At 39.7% G+C, this 19,377-nt stretch overlaps 1 protein-coding gene across 1 annotated transcript in view; it reads left to right on the forward strand.

Moving 5' to 3' along the window:
- The window catches only part of LOC138808646 (ribonucleoprotein PTB-binding 2-like), a 74,553-nt gene that overhangs the window by 11,467 nt on the left and 43,709 nt on the right, over nucleotides 1–19,377 (forward strand). The window contains exon 2 of the mRNA XM_069994906.1: nucleotides 12,241–12,307. Within this exon, the coding sequence (XP_069851007.1) occupies nucleotides 12,241–12,307 (67 nt within the window). The remainder of the gene's footprint in view (nucleotides 1–12,240; nucleotides 12,308–19,377) is intronic.

Consider the following 19,377-nt stretch of genomic DNA (forward strand, 5'->3'; position numbering starts at 1 on the left):
CTTACTCTAATCATCATCATCATCATCATCATCATCATCATCATCATCATCATCGTCTTAGTTTTTTTTGTCAAGCGTTGTACTTAGAGCTTTGTGTATATTTAATTCTCATTAAAGCTGTATAATCAGAGTTTCTTACTCCTACTTTATTCATAGGGAAGCAGAAACTAAAAATTAACACTGACACATTCCAAGGATCATTTGGCTAATTAGTGGTAGAGAACTAATGTGTGTGTGATTTCAAAGCTCAGGTTCTTATCTCATGCTGCTTTATACCTGCAGTTCCTCCCTGCCCATGCTGTACTGTTAAGTGATGAAAGGGCAGAGACCATGTCCTGTTTACCTTTGTGTCACTAGTGTTTAACCTAGAACCTGACATGTGGTTCCAAGAGAGATGTGGCACACCTACTTCGTTCTGAAGTGCTGCTCTTCTGTTCATACGCCTGATGGGTGGCAGGCTCTCAGCACTGCTTTGTGGATGAATACTTTTTGCAGTGTAAGCCTGTGTTAGTTTTCGGCTTTGAGCTCATCCATTCACCTACAATCAGTCAGCTAACTGTCTGTAGCCTTGGGCGCTGTTAAACCTCTCACCAGAAAAGTGCTAGTATTCATAGGGACACCAAAATCCGCACTTAAGTTCAAGAGATTGGGATCCTTTGCAGATCTCACTAGAGGGTCACAGACCCTGGATTGAAAAGCGCTCTTGCAGGACAATGGAATTCTGATCACCACTTCAGGACATCATGAGTGTAGACCACATGAGCAGACCCAAAGCACTGCTTTTTTTTTTTTTTTTAAGAAATTATTATACTGAAAGTCTCATAGGTAGCTGAGGCTTGCTCTCTATTTGAAATCTGTCTCAGTCTCCTGACTGCAAAGATTATAGCAGTCAGCCTCAAAGTTTCAAAGCTGTGTGTGTGTGTGTGTGTGTTGGGAGGGGGTGCCTGGCATTTGAATGCAGAGGCTTGCACTTGATAAGCAAGAGTGGTACCACTTGCTTGCTATGTATTACTATTATTATTTGTGTTTTTTTTTCCGGATAGAGTCTTGTGTTCTTCCCTGGGCTAGCCTGGGACCTTGAATCTCCTACCTATGGCCTCTAGTAAAGCTGGCATAACAGATTGATGCCTCTCCACCCAGATTATTTGTTGAAAGGGAGATCTTGCTAACTTTTGCTCCTGCTGACCCCTATAGTTCTCTCAATCTCAACCTCCTAAGGAACTGGGATTATAAAGATGAGCCACAGTACCCTGGCCCTCAAAGCTGCTTCTTGAGAGAAGTTTTCATAAGAAACTTTTGCACATGTGGATGATGCTCCATCTAGACGGTAGTATAAACTAGGCACCTTCATTTCCAAGATATGCTGTTTCTTGCCACACAGGAATTGAAGACTGACCCTTCAAGTTCTGGGTCTGGCAGGTAGTGCTTGCCAGTGACTCAGGATCATGAGTTCACGGCCAGCCTGGGTTATATTGGGAGACCCTGACTCAAACACACAAATAAGTTACTTAGGAATTAGCTCTTAGGTGAAAATGTTAGACTGAAACCTTACAGAAGAACATTGCTGAGAGCAGTAGCAGAGCAAGTGCAGGGAAAGACATCCTGATAAACACCATGTTCTCAGTATTCTAAGCAAGGAACAATAGTGACAAAATCAGAGCCCCAAAGCTCTAAGCAAACAAAACCGATTTTCAAAGAGTTACAGTGTAATATTTCATTTAAAGGATGTTTCCCTTTAAAACATTAAGAACAGTATCCATTGTGCTATCTGGTTTTCTTCACACTATTTCTTGGAAAAAAAGTTTCTCTCACCTCCAAAGCTTAGCCAGTCACATTGTGCTTTGTGTTGTTTTTATTCACCATAATTGCCTGTATTTTGTGAACCTAATTCCCTCTGCCCTGGGTCTGCGCATTTTCTTTGGGTATTTGAAGCTTCCTTTGAAATCTTTATTTCTGTTCCATTCTCACCTCCCTACCCGAACTCTATCCACCCTATCCTGCCCCAACTCTATTGTCCCTACCCACCTACCTCCACTCTGTCCAACCTATCCCTACCCACTCTACCCGCCCTACCCCCCACACTACCCTCCCTACCCATACTCCATTGTACCAGCTCCTTCTGCCTACAATGGGTGAGAGGTGCTGTTAGTCATCAGCTTGCCTTTCTTTTCTGAACTTTAGAACGTCAGTTATCCTACCAGTTTAACCACTTTCTTGGATTCCAAATTGGTCTCCACTTCCCTGACTTGTTAAGGTTCTTTTTTGCAACCTGAACTAAAAGTACTTGCTGTAAACAAGAGCATGTGAATCTCAAAAGCTTTGAGTTTTAAAGCAATTTAGTCTTTAGATGGTTATAGTAAAGGCTTACCACCCACCATGTACATCTTGATCAGAGGCACCTTTCCACCATTCTCCCCCCGCCCTTCTCAGTCACATCAAGTTTCTTACTTTAATTTTTACATATATACATTGAGTAGTGTGACTTCGCCCTCCCCCCCCCCTCCATCCCATTTTCTTTTCCATTTAGGAAGCTTTAACTTTTGAAAGCATTTCAAATATACCAGGCATGGTCAGTACAGCTCAGAGAATTTTTCTTTCCCTGAACTGTTTGAGCACACAGATAGGATGTGGTCACCTTGAAGACAGCCATTGCCACTTCTTGACAGAGGTAGTTCTTGTTTGTTTTATTTTTGTGCCAGTATTGGAATTGAACTCGGGGCTTCATGCTCTCATTTGGCTTCTTTGCTCAAGGCTGGCACTCTACCACTTGAGCGTTATGTTGTGAGGGCTGTTAGGCGATTCGGAGGTCTGGGAGGATCAAGCCGTGCGCTCACACAGACCTGGGCGGTGGCTTCTTGATGAGACAAAGAGACAGAGGACACAAGGTGACTGAGGCTGTTGCTGGCATAACACACGTAGGTAACACACACCAGTAACCCCTTTTTATAAGTGCAAAGAATGATTAAAAGTGCAGTAACTAAATAACTATGTTAGCAGTAACATAGTTATTTGCTATTATTAGCAAATATCAAGGGCCATACAAAATTACATATGCTACACTTTTATGTGGGGGAGATGCAGGCATATTTACCCTAGCATTACCATGAATATGTGTAATGCATTGTGCTACAGCATTATGACAGCTGTGACTACAGTAGGTGAGGGTTGTTTCTCAGCTCTTGTGGTGATCATGGGGAACCACAGTTGTCACTGTTCTTACATTGGTACCTCCATTGTTTTAGATCTGGGCAGGAAGAGCTGCTTCTAATGGCCCCGTGTCCTCTTTTCAAATAAGCTTTTTATTTTGGAAAGGGGTTTAGCTTCACAAAAACTTTCAAAGATCAAACATACACTTATCGTGTATTACCTACCCAGTTTCTTGTAATGTTATAGCTTGCATAATCAATATATGTTGTTCAAAACTGTGACATTGATGTTGTCTTACTACTATTAACTAAACCACAAGCTTTTATTTGGATTTCATTAGTCTTTTCACTTAGGTTCTTTTTTGTACCAGGATCTAATACATGATACTTTATTCAGTTTTTATCTTGTTCCCTTTGTCTCCCTCTCAGACAGTTTCTCAGCCTTTCTTTCATTCATGACTAGGATCAAAGATCAGGTATATTCTACAGTGGTCCTTGGTTTGATTTATAGGACTTTTTTACTCCTTCATGATAAGATTAGTGCTATGGTTTTGGGGGAGAATGCCACAAAGTACCTATCTGACCCCACTGTGATTCTGACACCAACAGGACTTAGCACTGGGATACTGACCTTAGTTATTTGGATAAGGTGATGCTTACCGAGTCTCCCTTTTCTAAATATACTATTTTCCACAGTCACCAGTCTAGGAAACAAGTCATTAATTTCTTCACACATTTAAGGAAAGGGTTCCACCCCCCCATCCCACCTCCCTCCCTGTATTTATTTAGTGCTGATACTAAGGCTTGAACGCTGGACCACTCTCAGAATTTGTGCTCTCTACTGGTGCTCTATTGCTTGAGCATGCCTCCAGTTCTGGCATTTTGCTGGTTACTTAGAGGTAAGAGTCTCATGGATTTGTCTACCTGGGCTGGCTTCAAACTGCATACTCCAGCTGGGGCCAGGCCTTTAAGACAGACCCATACTTTAGCATAAACCACTCAAAGTCTTAGCAGGTTTTTCTCATGGGAACTGATATACTGATTCTAAAAATCTATGCAGAAAAGGTAGAGGGCTTCAAATAATCCCCCCAAAATGGATTTACACTACCAGATTCAAAATTTTCTCTAAGCTATAACTATTATTATTATTATTATCTGGTCCTGGGGCTTGAACTCAGGGTTTGGTCGCTGTCCTTGATCCTCTTTGTGTTCAAGGCTACCACACTACCACTTGAGCCACAGTGCCATGTCCAGCTTTTTTGAGCAGTTTATTGGAGATAAGAGTTTCATAGGGACTTTTCTGCCCTGGCTGGCTGTGATCCTTAGATCTCAGCCTCCTGAGTAGCTAGGGATGTAGGTATGAGTCACTGGTGCTCCACTAAGCTATAACAATTTATACCATGCAATACTACTAAAAAGGAGTACACAAGTAGACCAATGGACCAAATGTTCAGTTTGTCCATGTGTAATACAGCCATTCATTCAGCAATGAATGGTTCTCCAATAAAAGAAGGATGTTAGGAAATTGATGTACCTAGAGGAATTTAGACAAATTCTTTAAAGATGAATTGTAGTGTAAGTGTTAATGGTGTTTGTTATTTGTGTGATTTTTTTCTTTCTTTTTTGCTGGTCCTGGGGCTTAAACTCAGGGTCTGGGCACTGTCCCTGAGCCTCTTTGTGCTCAAGGCTAGGACCCTACTGCACTTCTGGCTTTTTCTGAGTAGTTACTGGAGATAAAAATCTCATGGACTTTTCTGCCCAGGCTGGCTTCAAACTGTGATCCTCAGATCTCAGTCTCCTGAATACCTAAGATTATAGGCATGAGCCACCATCCCCTGGCCTAAGACATCCTTCCTCCTGGGAACTGGGGGCTCACATCTGTAATCCAAGCTACTCAGGAGGATGAGATTTGAGGATGAAACTTGGGTTTTGAAGCCAGCCTAGGCAAAAATGTCTGTGAGTCTCATCTCCAATTAACCACCAAAAAAAGCCAGAAAGGAGTTGTGGCTCAAGTAGTAGAGCATGAGTTTTGAGTGACAAATTTAAGGTACAATGCCAAGGCCTTGAGTTCATACTGACACATAGACACAGACACAGACACAGACACACACACACACACACACACACACACACACACACACACACACACACACACGACAGCTTTCCTCAAGAAACAATAATGCATTTATGAACTTAGGTAAATAAAGATTTCTTTCTTCCAAACTGACTTAGAACTAAAATGAAGAAAACTTCAGTCTATTAGCAAATAAGAGATTTAGGCAACACATTTTTGGTGAGGAAAGGACTTCTTAAGACATAAACCCAGGACATAGCTAGAAAGCTCAATAGAAAGCTCATGGATTGAGAGATATCCACTAGCCATACAATGGACAAGGGTCTCATATCTAAAATATACCTGGAACTCAAAAAATTAAATCCCCCAAAACAAATCCTCAAAGAAACAACCACCCGATTAATAAATGGGCTAAAGACTTAAAGAGAAATTTCTCTGAAGAGGAAATAAGAATGGCCATGAAGAAATGCTCAACGTCTCTAGCCATAAAAGAAATGCAACTCAAAACAACATTCAGATTCCACCAGTTAGAATGGCTATAATCAAGAAATCTAATAACAACAGATGCTGGAGGGGATGTGCATTATTGGTGGGAGTATAAACTTGTTTAACCACTTTGGAAAGCTGTATGGAGGCTCCTCAAAAGACCACACATAGAGCTCCCCTATGACCCAGCAATCCCACGTTTGGGCATTTATTCAAACAATCACAAACAAGGCCATACTATAGCTACCAGCACAGCTATGCTTATCACAGCATTATTCACCATAGCTAAGATAGGGAACCAACCTAGATGCCCCTCAGTAGATGAACAGATCAAGAAAATGTAGAAGTGTGTGTGTATGCACACATATACACACATACATACAAATATACACACACATGTGGTGTGTGTGTGTGGGTGTGTGTGTAATGGAATTCGATGCCTCCATCAGAAAGAATGACATCGCCCCATTTGTTAGGAAATGGAAAGGCCTGGAAAAAATTATATTAAGTGAAGTAAGCCAGGCCCAAAGAAACATAGGTCCCATGGTTTCCCTTATCTGCAATAGTTAGTGTAAGTCTAGGACAAGCAGAAAAGGTCAAAAGCTATGTACATATGACCATATAAGATGATGCTAAGTGAAATGAGCCCCAAGATAGGGGCACAAGGTTTTATCTTTCTTGCTGTTATTTTTAATGTACTTATAATGTACTATGTGATTTTTTTCGTTTCTTTTGTATGTTCTTCCCCCATGGTGTAACCCCTGTTTTACTGTAGTTGATTCTGGTGCCCTACATCTTATATATACATTTTTCTAATTTGAAGAGGGGAAGGGAAATAACAAAATGCTGAAATAAGGATACAGATTGACCCATTGTAACAATGAGATGTACAAGATACGATGTTGAAAATGAACTTTACAACTTGGGGGGGGGAGTGGGAGGAGTTGAGGAGGTGGGGAGAGAAAGGATGGTAGGGGAAAAATAAGGAGGGGGTAACAATGCTTGATAGGAAAGGGACTCATTACCTTATTCATGTAACTGGTACCGGTCTGTACAGTGTCTTTACAATAAAAATATATATATTATAAAAGAAAGACATAAACCCAGCTGGGTGCTGGTAGCTCATGCCTGTAATCCTGGCTACTCAGGAGTCTGAGAACTGAGAATCGTGGTTCAAAGCCAGTCTTGGCAGGAAAGTCCGTGAGACGCTTGTCTCCAGTAAACCACCAGAAAACCAAAAGTGGTGTTGTGGCCCAAGGGGTAGAATGCTCACCTTGAGCTGAAGAGCTGAGGGACCGTGCCCAGGCCCAGAGTTCAAGCTCCACAACTGACAAAAAAAACCCCACAAATTTTATGGCAAAAAATTGATACATATGACTTCATAAAAATATGAACCATCTCTGGAAAGTTTCACAAATAAATATGACAGACTACATACTAGGGAAATAACATTTGTAATACTACTAATGGCAGGGGGCTAGTATTCAGAATTTGTTTTTAAAATCTTCACATAAGTAAAAAAGAGCACTAGAATGGAAAAACAGACAATAGAGATACATAAATGTTTCCCAGGAGAACAAGTAAATGGCAAATAAGCATCTGTCTAGAATAGACAGGTTCCTTTCACAGAAACAGAGTAGCTCTCTCTCTCTCTCTCTCTCTCTCTCTCTCTCTCTCTCTCTCTCTCTCTCTCTCTCTCTCTCTCTTCCCCCTCCCCCTCCCCCCCTCTCTCTCTCTCATATGTCTATTCTAGACAGGTTCCTTTCACAGAAACAGAGTAGATCTCTCTCTCACTCTCTCTCTCACTCTCTCTCTCTCACTCTCGCTCTCGCTCTCCCTCTCTCCCTCTCTCCCTCTCTCCCTCTCTCCCTCTCTCTCTCTCTCTCCCTCTCCCTCTCCCTCTCCCTCTCCCTCCCCCCCCCCTCTCTCACTGCTAAGTCCAAAGGGCATGGCAGCAGCCTGGAAACTTAGGCAGATATGAATGCTGTAGCCTTACAGCAGAATTTCTTTAGCAGGATATCTTAGAATTTGCTGTTACAGTCTTCAACTGACTGGGGAATGTCCACCCACCTTATCAAAGGCAATTTTCCTTATTTGAACAAAATAGCCTCTCACAAATACCCAGCTGTGGTTGTGATTGAATAACTGGGTAGTGCAGCTCAGCAGGCGTGTAAAGTCAGCCAGCATGTTGCCCTTCCTGGTTAGTCAACAGATGACAACTTCAGAACACAGTGAGACCATGAAGTTGACAAAACCTTCTTATCTGCTAAAACTATAGGAAAGGAGGTGGATTAGCAGGTGCATGTATGTCACCTCATCCTGCCAAAAACATTGTCTTTTCTCCACAAAGCCAGCCAGTTGCATGCATGCAGCCCAGGGACCTCACTCCATGAAGACTCCTTGAGTATAATACCAGTAGATATGTATGCAGTGCCTACAAGAACATGATGCAGTTTTATAAAAGCTAAGAAGCAAACAACCTGGAAACAAACCAAATGTTAGAAACATGATACTCAATATAGAAACAAAGGTATAGAAAAGCAAAATACCATTTTTACAAAGGCTCAAAACAAGAACTAGAAAAACCACACCTTCCTTGGTGATGGAGGGTGGAGGGTTAGGGGTGGGTAATACCTACAGAAAGGGGAAGGTAGGCAGGGATCAGAAGGAGCAGGTCAGTGTCCTTAAGCCTGGAGTCCTCGGCTTTCTGGCTGGCTGTGTGGTTATGATATTATGTCCCATACTTCATTTGACAGATGATCTTTTCATATTAGCAAATCACCCAAATTTAACACTCTATTTGTTTCCTTCAGGGTTTAAAAGTAGACTGTTAACCTGTGAAAGACTTTCTTAGAAGAACTGAAACAAAAGCAAGTCAGTGACTTAGAAAACAGTGTGTGGTTCTAGTGCATAAAAAGGGTCGAGTTTCATGTAGGAAGAAGTCCAGACCAGCTAGAACAATACTTCTAACTTTGGTGGGATTTGGGGTGCTTTGAGCCCAAAGCAGTTTATCTTCTCTTCAAAAAGCATTTTATGTGAGCAAAGGCTTTCATGTAACACTAGGGAGCGAGAGCTCATCAGATCTAGAAGACTTTTACTAATGTCAATTAGTAATACCAATTTTGATAAATCACTCTTGGCCTCAGAAATTTGTAAATGAAATTGCTGATCAGAGGACAGAAGTGTATCTATCAAAAGTTCTGCTTAAAAATAAGATTGTGAACTGACGGTATGGGTCAGTCGAAGAGTGTCTAGCGTGCATGAGGCCCTGGCTTTCATCTCCAGCATTACAAAGGAAAAGGTCATTTATAATTCATTAGAAATGTCATAAAGCTAGATGCAGAGTAGGAAGCTGTAGTTTTAGTTCTTTCAGGTCTGTGTGGCAGAGCACAGCAGAATTTTGGCAGATGGTTATTAGAACTCTCTTTCAGGTTTTAAGTTTTTAATTGGCCAACTTACCAGGGCTCAAATTGAGGGGTGACCCACTTTTGCCTGGGTCAAAACAACCAGGGCATAGAGAAAAGTAATTAGGTTTTTCTTTGCAGGACGTGGTAAGGTTTCTCAGTTGACAAGCTCTGTACCCCGTGTCTGATGCATAGAAAAGCTATGATTAGAAATGTGAATGTTTTCTAAGGAGCTTTGAAGCTTTGCCTCAGCCAGTCAAGCAGAGAGCATGCCATTTGTTTACAGTTCTGTGATCATGTGAAGAGCAGTATCGGGTTTTCTTTATCTAGCGTTTGACAGCTGTTCACCAGTGAAAGATCAGATTCTGTGCAAGCAAAAGAAAATACTCGATCCCTTCAAATAAAACCTTCTCTATAAAGTATTAAGTTAGTCAGCTGGCACAGTGTCTATGTTACACAATTGAAATTGTTTTTCTTAATGAAGAATACAGTATATCTTTTTATAAGTCTAAGAAAATGTTGAAGCATACAGCACAAAGATTGTGATAGTAAATGATAGTAAGTTATAGACTAACGTGTACATTGATCATTATACTATGTGGTCCAGCAAACAGTATTTCAAAAAAATTGATACATATATGTGTATATACATATATATGCATATGTTTATGTATGTACATACATATATCTTTTTCTCTCTATATAAATATATTTGGTGATAATGGAGTTTGAACTCATTGCCTCATGCTTTGCAATACAGGTAACTCCCTTTCTTCTTCAGTTATTTTTCAGAACGGGTCTTCCTTTTTTCCCAGGGTGGCCTGGACCACAAATCTCCTATTTGTATTTCCTGCATAGCTGGGATGACAGATGTGTAGTACAGTGTTCAGCTTTTTATCAGTTGACATGGAGTCCCTGCAACTTTTTGCCCAAACAGGCCTTGATCTATAATCCTCTACATTTCTACCTCTAACACTTTTTTTTTTTATTACAGGTATGGGCTGCTGTGTCCAACTATTTTTAAACACCTCTCATATAGCTTATAAATAAGTAATGTTTTATTATCTTTTGTATGAGGCCTGATTATCTTTTCTTCACCCAGCTTTATGTTTTGCCTGTTTCATCACTTCTGTTTTCCTCTTCTACTGGATTAAAAGGGAAAATATTTCTCAGCTGTCCTCCTGTTTTCCATTTCTAGGTTGCTCTTATGGTTACTTATTATGAAGAGTTACTGTTGTAACTGGGTAACTATAACAACAGTTACCGAGTTTTGGCAACCGTTAATGACAGTGTCCCACTGCACAGGAACAAGTAAGGCAGTATGGCACAGGGACAGTAAGCTCCTAGAGCCCCAGTGATTGGCCTAGTCCTCACTCAGCAAGTTTCTGGCCAGACTTAATGAAAAAAATAGAGTTCAATGCTTACTTCCAACTGACAGCTAGTTAGCTGTCAGTATGATAGCCATAACAGTAATAAGAATTAGCATTATGGAATTAAGTCTTTTACGTATACTTACCATACTATATACTTTATATATTAGCAACTATGTATAATTAGCTTATTCTCTTTTTTTCTTTTATTCTTTGACAGTACCAGAGTTCTGTTGTTGTTGTTCTTGGTGGTAGTGGTGGTAAGGCTTGATTTCAGAGCCTGGCCACTCTACTTGAGCTTTTGTGCTCAAGATTAGTGTTCTACCCAGTTGTTTTTTGTTTTGTTTCGTTTTCCCCTTGTCAGTTTGGGGCTTGAACTCAGGGCTTGGGTGCTGTCCCTGACCCTCTTTGTGCTCAAGGGTAGTGCTCTAACACATGATCCACAGCACCACTTCTGGCGTTTGAGTGGTTAATTTATGGAGATAAGAGTCTCATGGGGACTTTTCTGCCCAGGCTGGCTTCAAACCACTCTCTTAGATCCCAGCTTCCTGAGTCGCTAGGATTATAGGTGTGAGCCACCGGTGCCCAGCCACTTCCAATTTTTTGGTGGTTAATTAGAGATAAAGAGTCTCACAGATATTCCTGCTTGGGCTGCCCCAAACTGTGATCCTCAGGCCTCAGCCTCCTGAGTAGCTAGGATTACAAATGTGAGCCACCAGTACTACCCCACTTACAGGTACCAGAATTTTGAACTTGAGCCATGCTTCCAGCCTTGTTTGCTTTCAGTCTTTTTTTTTTTTTGACAAGGTCTTTTGTTTTTGCCCAAGACTGGCCCCAGACCACAAGTCTCCTAATCTCTGCCTCTTCAGTAGCTACAGTTACAAGTGTGTACCACCATATCTAACTCATTCATTACTTACATAGAGTAGGTTCGCTGTAACTATCCAGCATTGGGTTAGAATGTCCGCTTAAGGGATTCTCTGATTCCTTTGTATTTGTTCTAGATTGTGAAAAAAATAATTAGGGCCACAATTTATATTTACCTTGATATATATTTGAATGTCTTCCATATGCAAAGTGATACAGGTAGTATTTAAATACATAAAATAAAGTCCCTCTACTCAAGTACTGTAAGGAGCCACAGGAAAATAGATTTAACTGTATAGTATGCTTTGGTGGCTATTAGTTGTTTTTATAACTGGAACTTTCTAAGTTAAAATCTCTAATTTATATAACATATATTTATTCTCCATGTTTGTGCTACAAGTATTTATAGGTAAATTACTGTTAAAACCTCTATAGCTAGTATGCAGAAATTGAAATAAATTTCCGTAAGAGGTATAAAGTTACATCTCTTGTTCGCATAAGGAGAGTGAGGTCACATTCTGTGGGAAAATTTCAGAAAAGCATCATGAAGCACTACCTATGAGCTGTGTTTGAGGCCGTGTGGGGACTCTGGTGATGTCTTCCTGGCAGGCCAGATGAAGGCTGAGTAGGTACAGGGGAGTCAGTACCTGGTGCACTCAGGAGATAGAGGCTGTGGTTCTATGCAGGGACCGAATTGGAAGGCACATTTTGAAAGGAAGGCTTTTGCCTTCAATGGTAGCCTTCAATGTCTTTAGATAAGTACTGAGGGTTGTGTGGAAGAGTTCCTTTTCACATGTATGTGGTAGTGACGATGGTCATTATGTTAGACTGATAGAGCTGTTTCACCTACTGAGTTCATGTATTTATTGAATTCATGGTTTTATTTCTTTCAGGAAGTTCATGATTTATTAAAAGACTATGAGTTGAAGTATTGCTATGTTGACAGAAATAAACGAACGGGTAAGTTTCCAGTTTCATGCATCTAATTTCATTTTGGTTCTATATAAGAGTCATAGAACAACAAGACAAACCCTTTGTCTTTTCATTATTAAGCCAATCTATAAAATTCATAGACATTAAATTACCTTAGTATTGTTCACATACTTTATTTTCTGAAGGTAATGTCAGTATCTTAAATTTTAACCATATACATTAAAATAACTATTAGTAGAGATGCACAATTTACTATGTAGCTAGGCGAGAGCCACAGTCCCTTGGCTTTTGCCTCTGTCCCACCTAAGACTTACACATTTTAATGATGAATATTCTAATATTGTGTTATATTGAATGTTCTTTCTAGGCTCTGTCTGCTTCAGTTTTAATAAGATATCACTGGACTTTGTGAATAGACTATATGATATGACTGTTAGTTGGACAAATGGGGAAATTTGCTTTGTTTTACTTAGTATTCATTAAAAAATTGTATTTTATTTGCCAAGAATGGAAAGTTTTTATTGAAACAGGACAGATTGATATTCCTTTATATAGTACCATAACTCACATAATAAACCATTTTTGACTTAAGAAATTAGTTAAAATTTTAAATTAAATTGTGCAAATGAATTCTATTTCAGGTTATAAGAACAGTGTATTTTTTATTTTTGTGAGATTAAAACTACATTTGTGTGTACATGATACGTAAATGTTTACAAGCTTCTTTTTAAGATAATAAGGAAACTGAAGGGTGATAAAACCAGTGTATACAGTCTACTACTTTTTTTTTTTTTTGGTCATGGGGCCTGAATTCTGGGCCTGGGCACTGTCCCTCAGCTCTTCAGCTCAAGGCTAGGGCTCTACCACTTGAGCCACAGTGCCACTTCCGGCTTTTTCTGTTTATGTGGTGCTGAGGAATCGAACCCAGGGCCTTATGCATGCAAGGCAAGCACTCTACCACTGAGCCATCTTCCCAGCCCAAGTCTACTACTCCTGATTCCATTCTTACTCTCCTTCCTTCCCTCATGAATTTGGTGCCCACTTTCCAATCTGTGTATTATTTCAAGGTAATTGGTAGAGCTGTCCACAAATTCTTGTTCTTTTCCGTCTAGGCATGAGGTAAAATAATATTTACCCTATGCCCAGGAGTGGACATGTGATTTGCTTTGTGGTAAACAAAATTAGAGTGGAGAAGACATTTGTGCTTCTTAGAGAAACATCTCAGAGCTGGCCGGTGAGTGACTCATTGCTCACCTGTCTCTGGCTACAGCACTGGGGAAGTGCTGGAGTTTGAACTCAGTGACTTAAGCTTGCTATGCAGATGCTTAACTGCACAGCCATGCACACAGCCCATCTTTGCACTGGTTGTTTTTGAGATAGGATCTTGCATACTGCCCATGCTTAAGCCTAGAGGAAAATACACCCATTTCATGCTTTCTGTGGTAGCTGGGATGATAATCACATACTACTCAACTTGGCTTCTTTTGTTGAGATGAAGTCTTCTTCAACTTTTCTGTCCAGGCTGGCCTTGCACTGATATCCTCCCAATCTCATTGGGTTATACTGTAATCTTAGCTACTCCAGAGGCTGAACTTCTTCCAGTCCAGGTCTTAGGCTGAAAGGAGCAAAAATCCTCTTTCTTGCCTTGTCTTCAAATTAGACATTTATTATGAAGAACAAGAAAACCTTGGTTGTAACAGTATTGAAATTATGGGGCTGCTTTTGGTTTTGTTTTCTTTTTGTTGTTACTGTTACTGTTTCTGCCATAGTATCTTGAGTAATACCTACCTGTTACTAAATCTGTACACAATTAATGGAATTTTTCCTGTGGTTTTTTTTTTTTTTAAACTTTATGTGAATGGTATTTGGTGTTTTATCTAGCAAGTTTCTTTTTTTTTCTATTTAACTACCATTTAACTTTCATATCTTTCCATGTTGATACATACAACTCTTCAGCATTGTTTTAAACTACTACATCAATCAATTGTGTGAATTTATCCCTTGAGGTAGGCATTTGAGTTTGTAACATTTCTAGTATTTCAGTGTTGTGAAACCTGTTTCTAATACATTATTTCTCCACAATTGAAGAATTTCAGTATTACTAGGTAGTGATAAGAGGAGTATGAGTACAGACTTTAAGTCTCATAGAACCAGGAGTTCTGTTCCAGTTGTTCCCACCAGCTATGATAATACATCTCAATACCAGAAGCATCAAGAGGAATATTCCAAAGGTTTCGCCTTTGACAGTGAGTCAAATTACCTCCTGTTTTACCTACAAACTTAAAAAGCAAAAAATAGACAAGATCAAACTGTTTCCTGGTAACCTAACCACATCTGAGAACAAAACCCAAAAATATTTATACAAATACAAAAATACAAAGAATACAAACAAGGTTAAATTTACATATGGCATCCAGCAAAAACAAGTCATCGGGCAAGTGCCAGGCATGGTAGTGCAAGCTTGTAACCCAAGCTTCTCAAGAGGCAGAAATCTAGAAGACTGGAATTTAACTTTTTAACTGGAAATTGAACTGGAATTTAAATTTCCAGACAAAAAGTCAGTGAGTTTCCATCTGAATAAACAAAACAGCAGTGACGTATGTCTGTAATCTCAGCTATAAGGGAGCATAATTAAAAGCATTATGATCCAAGCCCCACCCAGGATAAAACAAGAAATCTGTTTAAAAATTAACTAAAACATAAAAAAGGTGGGTGGGGGAGGAGCTGGAGATGTGGCTCAAGTGGTAAAGCACCTGCCTAGCAAGCATGAGATTCTTAAGTTTGAAACCTAGTAGTTTCCCTGACTACTCCTCCCCGCCGCCAAAAATCAGCCTTGGTAGGAAAGCAAGGAAATACAACTCATAATGGAAAGAAATCCAATCAAATTGATCTAGAATTGATCCAGATAAATAAATGAAAATGGACATTAAACTAGTTTTAATAGCTATACTCCATACATACAAGAAGTTATAATGAAGACTGAACATGTAAAGTAGAAATAGAGATGTAAAGAACTATCAAAATCATACTTCTGGTGATGAAGACTACCAGACTCTCTGAGGTGAAAAATACATTGGATAAGATTAATGCCAAGATAGACACTGCAGAATAATGTTAGTGAAATTAGAGATAATGAGATATCCAAAGTAAAACAGGGAAGACAGACTGTAAGACATAAATTTTGCTACATGGGAGAGCTTCAGGTGAAGGTGGAGAGGTGATACTGACTGTAAAGAATCAGTGATTGAAAAATTTCCAAATCTCATGAACTCCAAACCCAGAGACCAACAAAGTTCTACCAGCCCCAGCCATAAGAGCATGAAAAGAACTACAAGACACATTGTTAATTTATAACTAGGGATACAGAGAAAATCTTACAAACAGAAAATTAGTAGGAAGCACACCATGTGTATTGACAAAGATGATCATGGATTTCTTTGAAGCAATACAGATGAGAAGGCCACAGGCAACATCTGAATTTTTTTTACACATTGGGAATACTTTTCAGAAATAAGGATGAAGTAGACATGCTTTTAGTCACATAAATATTGAAAGAATATGTCATTATCAAGTGTGAATTATAAGGTATATTTAGGTGGTTATGTTGGGCCATGACTATAATCCCTCCCTATTTGGGAGGCAGAGATCAGAGGATCACAATTTAAGGCCAATGTAGACCAAAAGTAAGACTCCATGCCAATCAACAAGCCAGGGGTGATGACATATACCCATAATCTCAGCTACACAGGAAGCACAAAGGGATTGCAGTCCCCTTTGTGGACTCATAGGGACAAAATTGTAGAGCACCTACCTAGCAAGCAAAAGGCCTTGAGACAATTAAGATAAAGATACATAATGTCAGCCAATAAGATAACACAACAGAAGAATTCATTAATGATGTTAATTAATATGTTCAGTGCATTTGATTTTAGTAGCTGAAGAAAGATAATTAATAACTAGTTTGTTAATTATGATAGTGTCTGTCAAACATAATTAGCAGTTTTATAAAAAATGACTAAGATAGTCAACTGTAGTCCTGTAATCAGAACTTTTCTATAGTAGATAGGAGGAAATAATTGCACCGAAGTAGGATACATTAGGGATAAATATTTACATTAAATTTTTCCCAGTAATAATTTATGACCACACTAATCAGTGATTTATACTAGTTGTGGATTACTTAAATTTCCCTAAGAAATAGTAATAGCCTGTATCCTAAATTCCCTTACAAACTTTTGGCTGTGAAGTGACCTCAGCCACATCTCTGAGAGCCAACATGAGAAAAACAAATGACTGCATTAGAGAAAGTATGGTCTTGCAAATAAATGGAAGAAGTTATAGAAAGGTGAATGGCCTCTCTCTGCCTAGACTCCTGCCTAGAGATGGAAGTTTGTTTCATTTTGCGATTTAATTTCAGTCCTTATTTGGGTTGAGCAAATGCAAATACAAAGGACAGGAAAAAGAAGAGATTGTTAGCTTTTAACTCTTTTAGTTGATATGTAGACACACCTCTATTCATTCATCTAGCGCTTGCCATGTGCTTGCACTGGGGTAGTTGATGCTAATTCATGAGCTACATAGAGAAGTCACGCTGTAGTATGGCTGCAGGTGGCTACACAAATAAATTACAGTATAGGCCTATCCCTGTGAGAGCTCCAGCCATGTTCAAAGTTCATAGGTGTATGAAAACAAGGCATGATGAGCTCTAACTGAAGAAATGACCAAAGAAGGCCATTGGGGACCATGAGGCAATCATCTCTGGGTGGATTTGAGAGTCAGGCAAATAGCTGAAATACTGAGGCAGAGTAATACATGTGGAGTGTATGTGGATACTCAAACAACGTGTTTCCAGGGAGTTGCAAATGCTTCAGTACTGTTGGGGAATTGTGAGTGGCAGTGAGGAGGGGCGGGCTAGAGCCCTCTAAGGCTGTCCTGTAGGGCACTCTGCCTGAGCTGGGCTGCCGCTGCACTGGAATACCAGACATTTGCATCCAGAGTCATAAGCGAGCACACAGTTCAGGCTTTGAGAGATTGCTGCTGTCATGATGGGAAAAGATTAAACATGAAGAGGGTGGACTTAAGATCTATTTGAAGAGTTGAATTTGAGGGCTTTTGTTGTTGGTTTTTAATGTGGGAGATGAAGAAAAAAATGGCCCTGGAGAAACTGCCCTGTCTCACATCTGTGAGTGTGATGTCACCTCTAAAATCAAGAATGCCAATGAGTAGTGCCGAGCAATGCCCCTCCCCCACTTTCTCTGTCTCTCTCTTCCTGTCTTTTTCTGTTTATCTCAGAGATAGGATGAAGATTACACACCCTGTTGCCCCTGGAACGAGGGACAGGACAGATTCAGTGGGTGGGAGCAGTGGACTACAGGACACAGGTGTTACCATGCATGAGCCTGCCAGGAAGGATCCTAAGGAGAGTTCCTCCTGATAGGAGACAGTATGGGAGGAAGTGCAAAGGAAGGACTGCTCCAACAGGCATACAGAGCTAGGGAAGAGGAACAATTACACACAACTCAAGCCTGAGCTGATGGATGTGTGGGCTGATAGAGGAACATGAGCAGTATGTACAGCTGATGCTTAGCTTGTTTGTAAATAATAGAGAAATAGAGATAAGTGGTATGTTATGTCACTATCAGAAAAAAAATCAAAATAACTCCAGCCTTTTAAAAGTGATGTTGGAAACCAAAGGATATTCTCTCACTCAGGATGGCAAAGCTATTTTTTACTCTGGTGTTGGAAGAACTAGCAGTGGTTTCCTTTGGCAATGGTATCCTTGAATTTAGAGACTGTGTTAGGTGAAAATGGGGTTTCTTTAAATGTTGGCATTGCACTCAGTTCAGTGCGAGCTTCACACTCAGAGCCATGTGGGCACAGAGACTGAGCAGACTGAGAGAGATGACAGGCAGAATTACCCAAGCTGTTTAAATTCTCCCTCCTCTTGTGCTTTACATATTTGCCATGTACAACAGTTTGTCAGGTTGCCATAATTGAATTTGGGTAAAGAAAATGTCATAATGTGGCAACTCCACTGAGAAGGAAGGTAGGAAATTTTAGAGAAACTACTTGTAATTGGTGGATTACCGTAGGTTATTACTTTTAATTTAATTGGGGTCTTTCAGATTTTCTTAGAAAACCTTTCTCTGTCTCTGTGTCTGTCTGTTTCCCTTCTAAAAATATATTCTTACATAACAGGTAAATTGATATGGCTAAAGTTCAATTTTAACAGATATGAATATATATAATATTTTGTTGATTTTGATCTTTGTAATTATCATGGGTTTTTGCTTTTTGGGTTTTTAAAAATGAGCATCAGAGCCAGGTGCTAGTGGTTCATGCCTATAATCCTAGCTACTCAGCAGGCTGAGATCTGAGGATCACGGCTCAAAGCCATCCTGGGCAGAAAAGTCCATGAGACTCTTATCTCCAATAAACTATTCAGAAAAAGCCAGAAGTGGAGCTGTGGCTCAAGTGGTAGAGTACTAGCCTTGAGCACAAAGAAGCTCAGGCTGAGTTCAAGCCCCAGGGCCGGCAAAAAATAAAAATAAAACAACAAAAAAAAGAAAGCAATTAGCATCAATTAGTTCTACAAGGGGGTTTCATTTTGACTTGTTTATGGACTATTTGCATTTCTTTGAAAATTGTCTATACATTTGCCCATTTATTAATTAGATTGTTGACTCTTTATAATCCAGTTGTTAACCCCTGGTCAGATGTATGGACTTCTTCCCATTCTGTAAGCTGTCTTTCCACTCTATTGTCTACTTCCTGTAGAAGCATTTTAGGCTGATCCCATCCCATTTATCCTTCCTTGTTCCTGTTTTCTTGAGCTATTGAAATTCTGTGCGGGAAAATACTGCCTATGCCAATGTGTTCTAGCATTTTCCATATTCCTTTCTATAGTAGTTTCAAGGTTTCAAGTTTTACTTTGAAATCCTCAGTCTGCTTTGAAATTGATACTGATACTGGGTGATAGACAAGGATCTAGTTTCAGTCCTCTATGTGTAGTTATCAGCATTCTAAGCACCCTTTGTTGAAAAGGCTTTTCTCCCCCCTGACGTATACTTTGGGCTCATTGGTCAAAAATGAGATAC

This window comes from Dipodomys merriami, unplaced genomic scaffold (genome assembly GCF_024711535.1).
Source record: "Dipodomys merriami isolate MVZ:Mamm:240054 unplaced genomic scaffold, mDipMer1.0.p SCAF_464, whole genome shotgun sequence".
NCBI lineage: Eukaryota > Metazoa > Chordata > Mammalia > Rodentia > Heteromyidae > Dipodomys > Dipodomys merriami.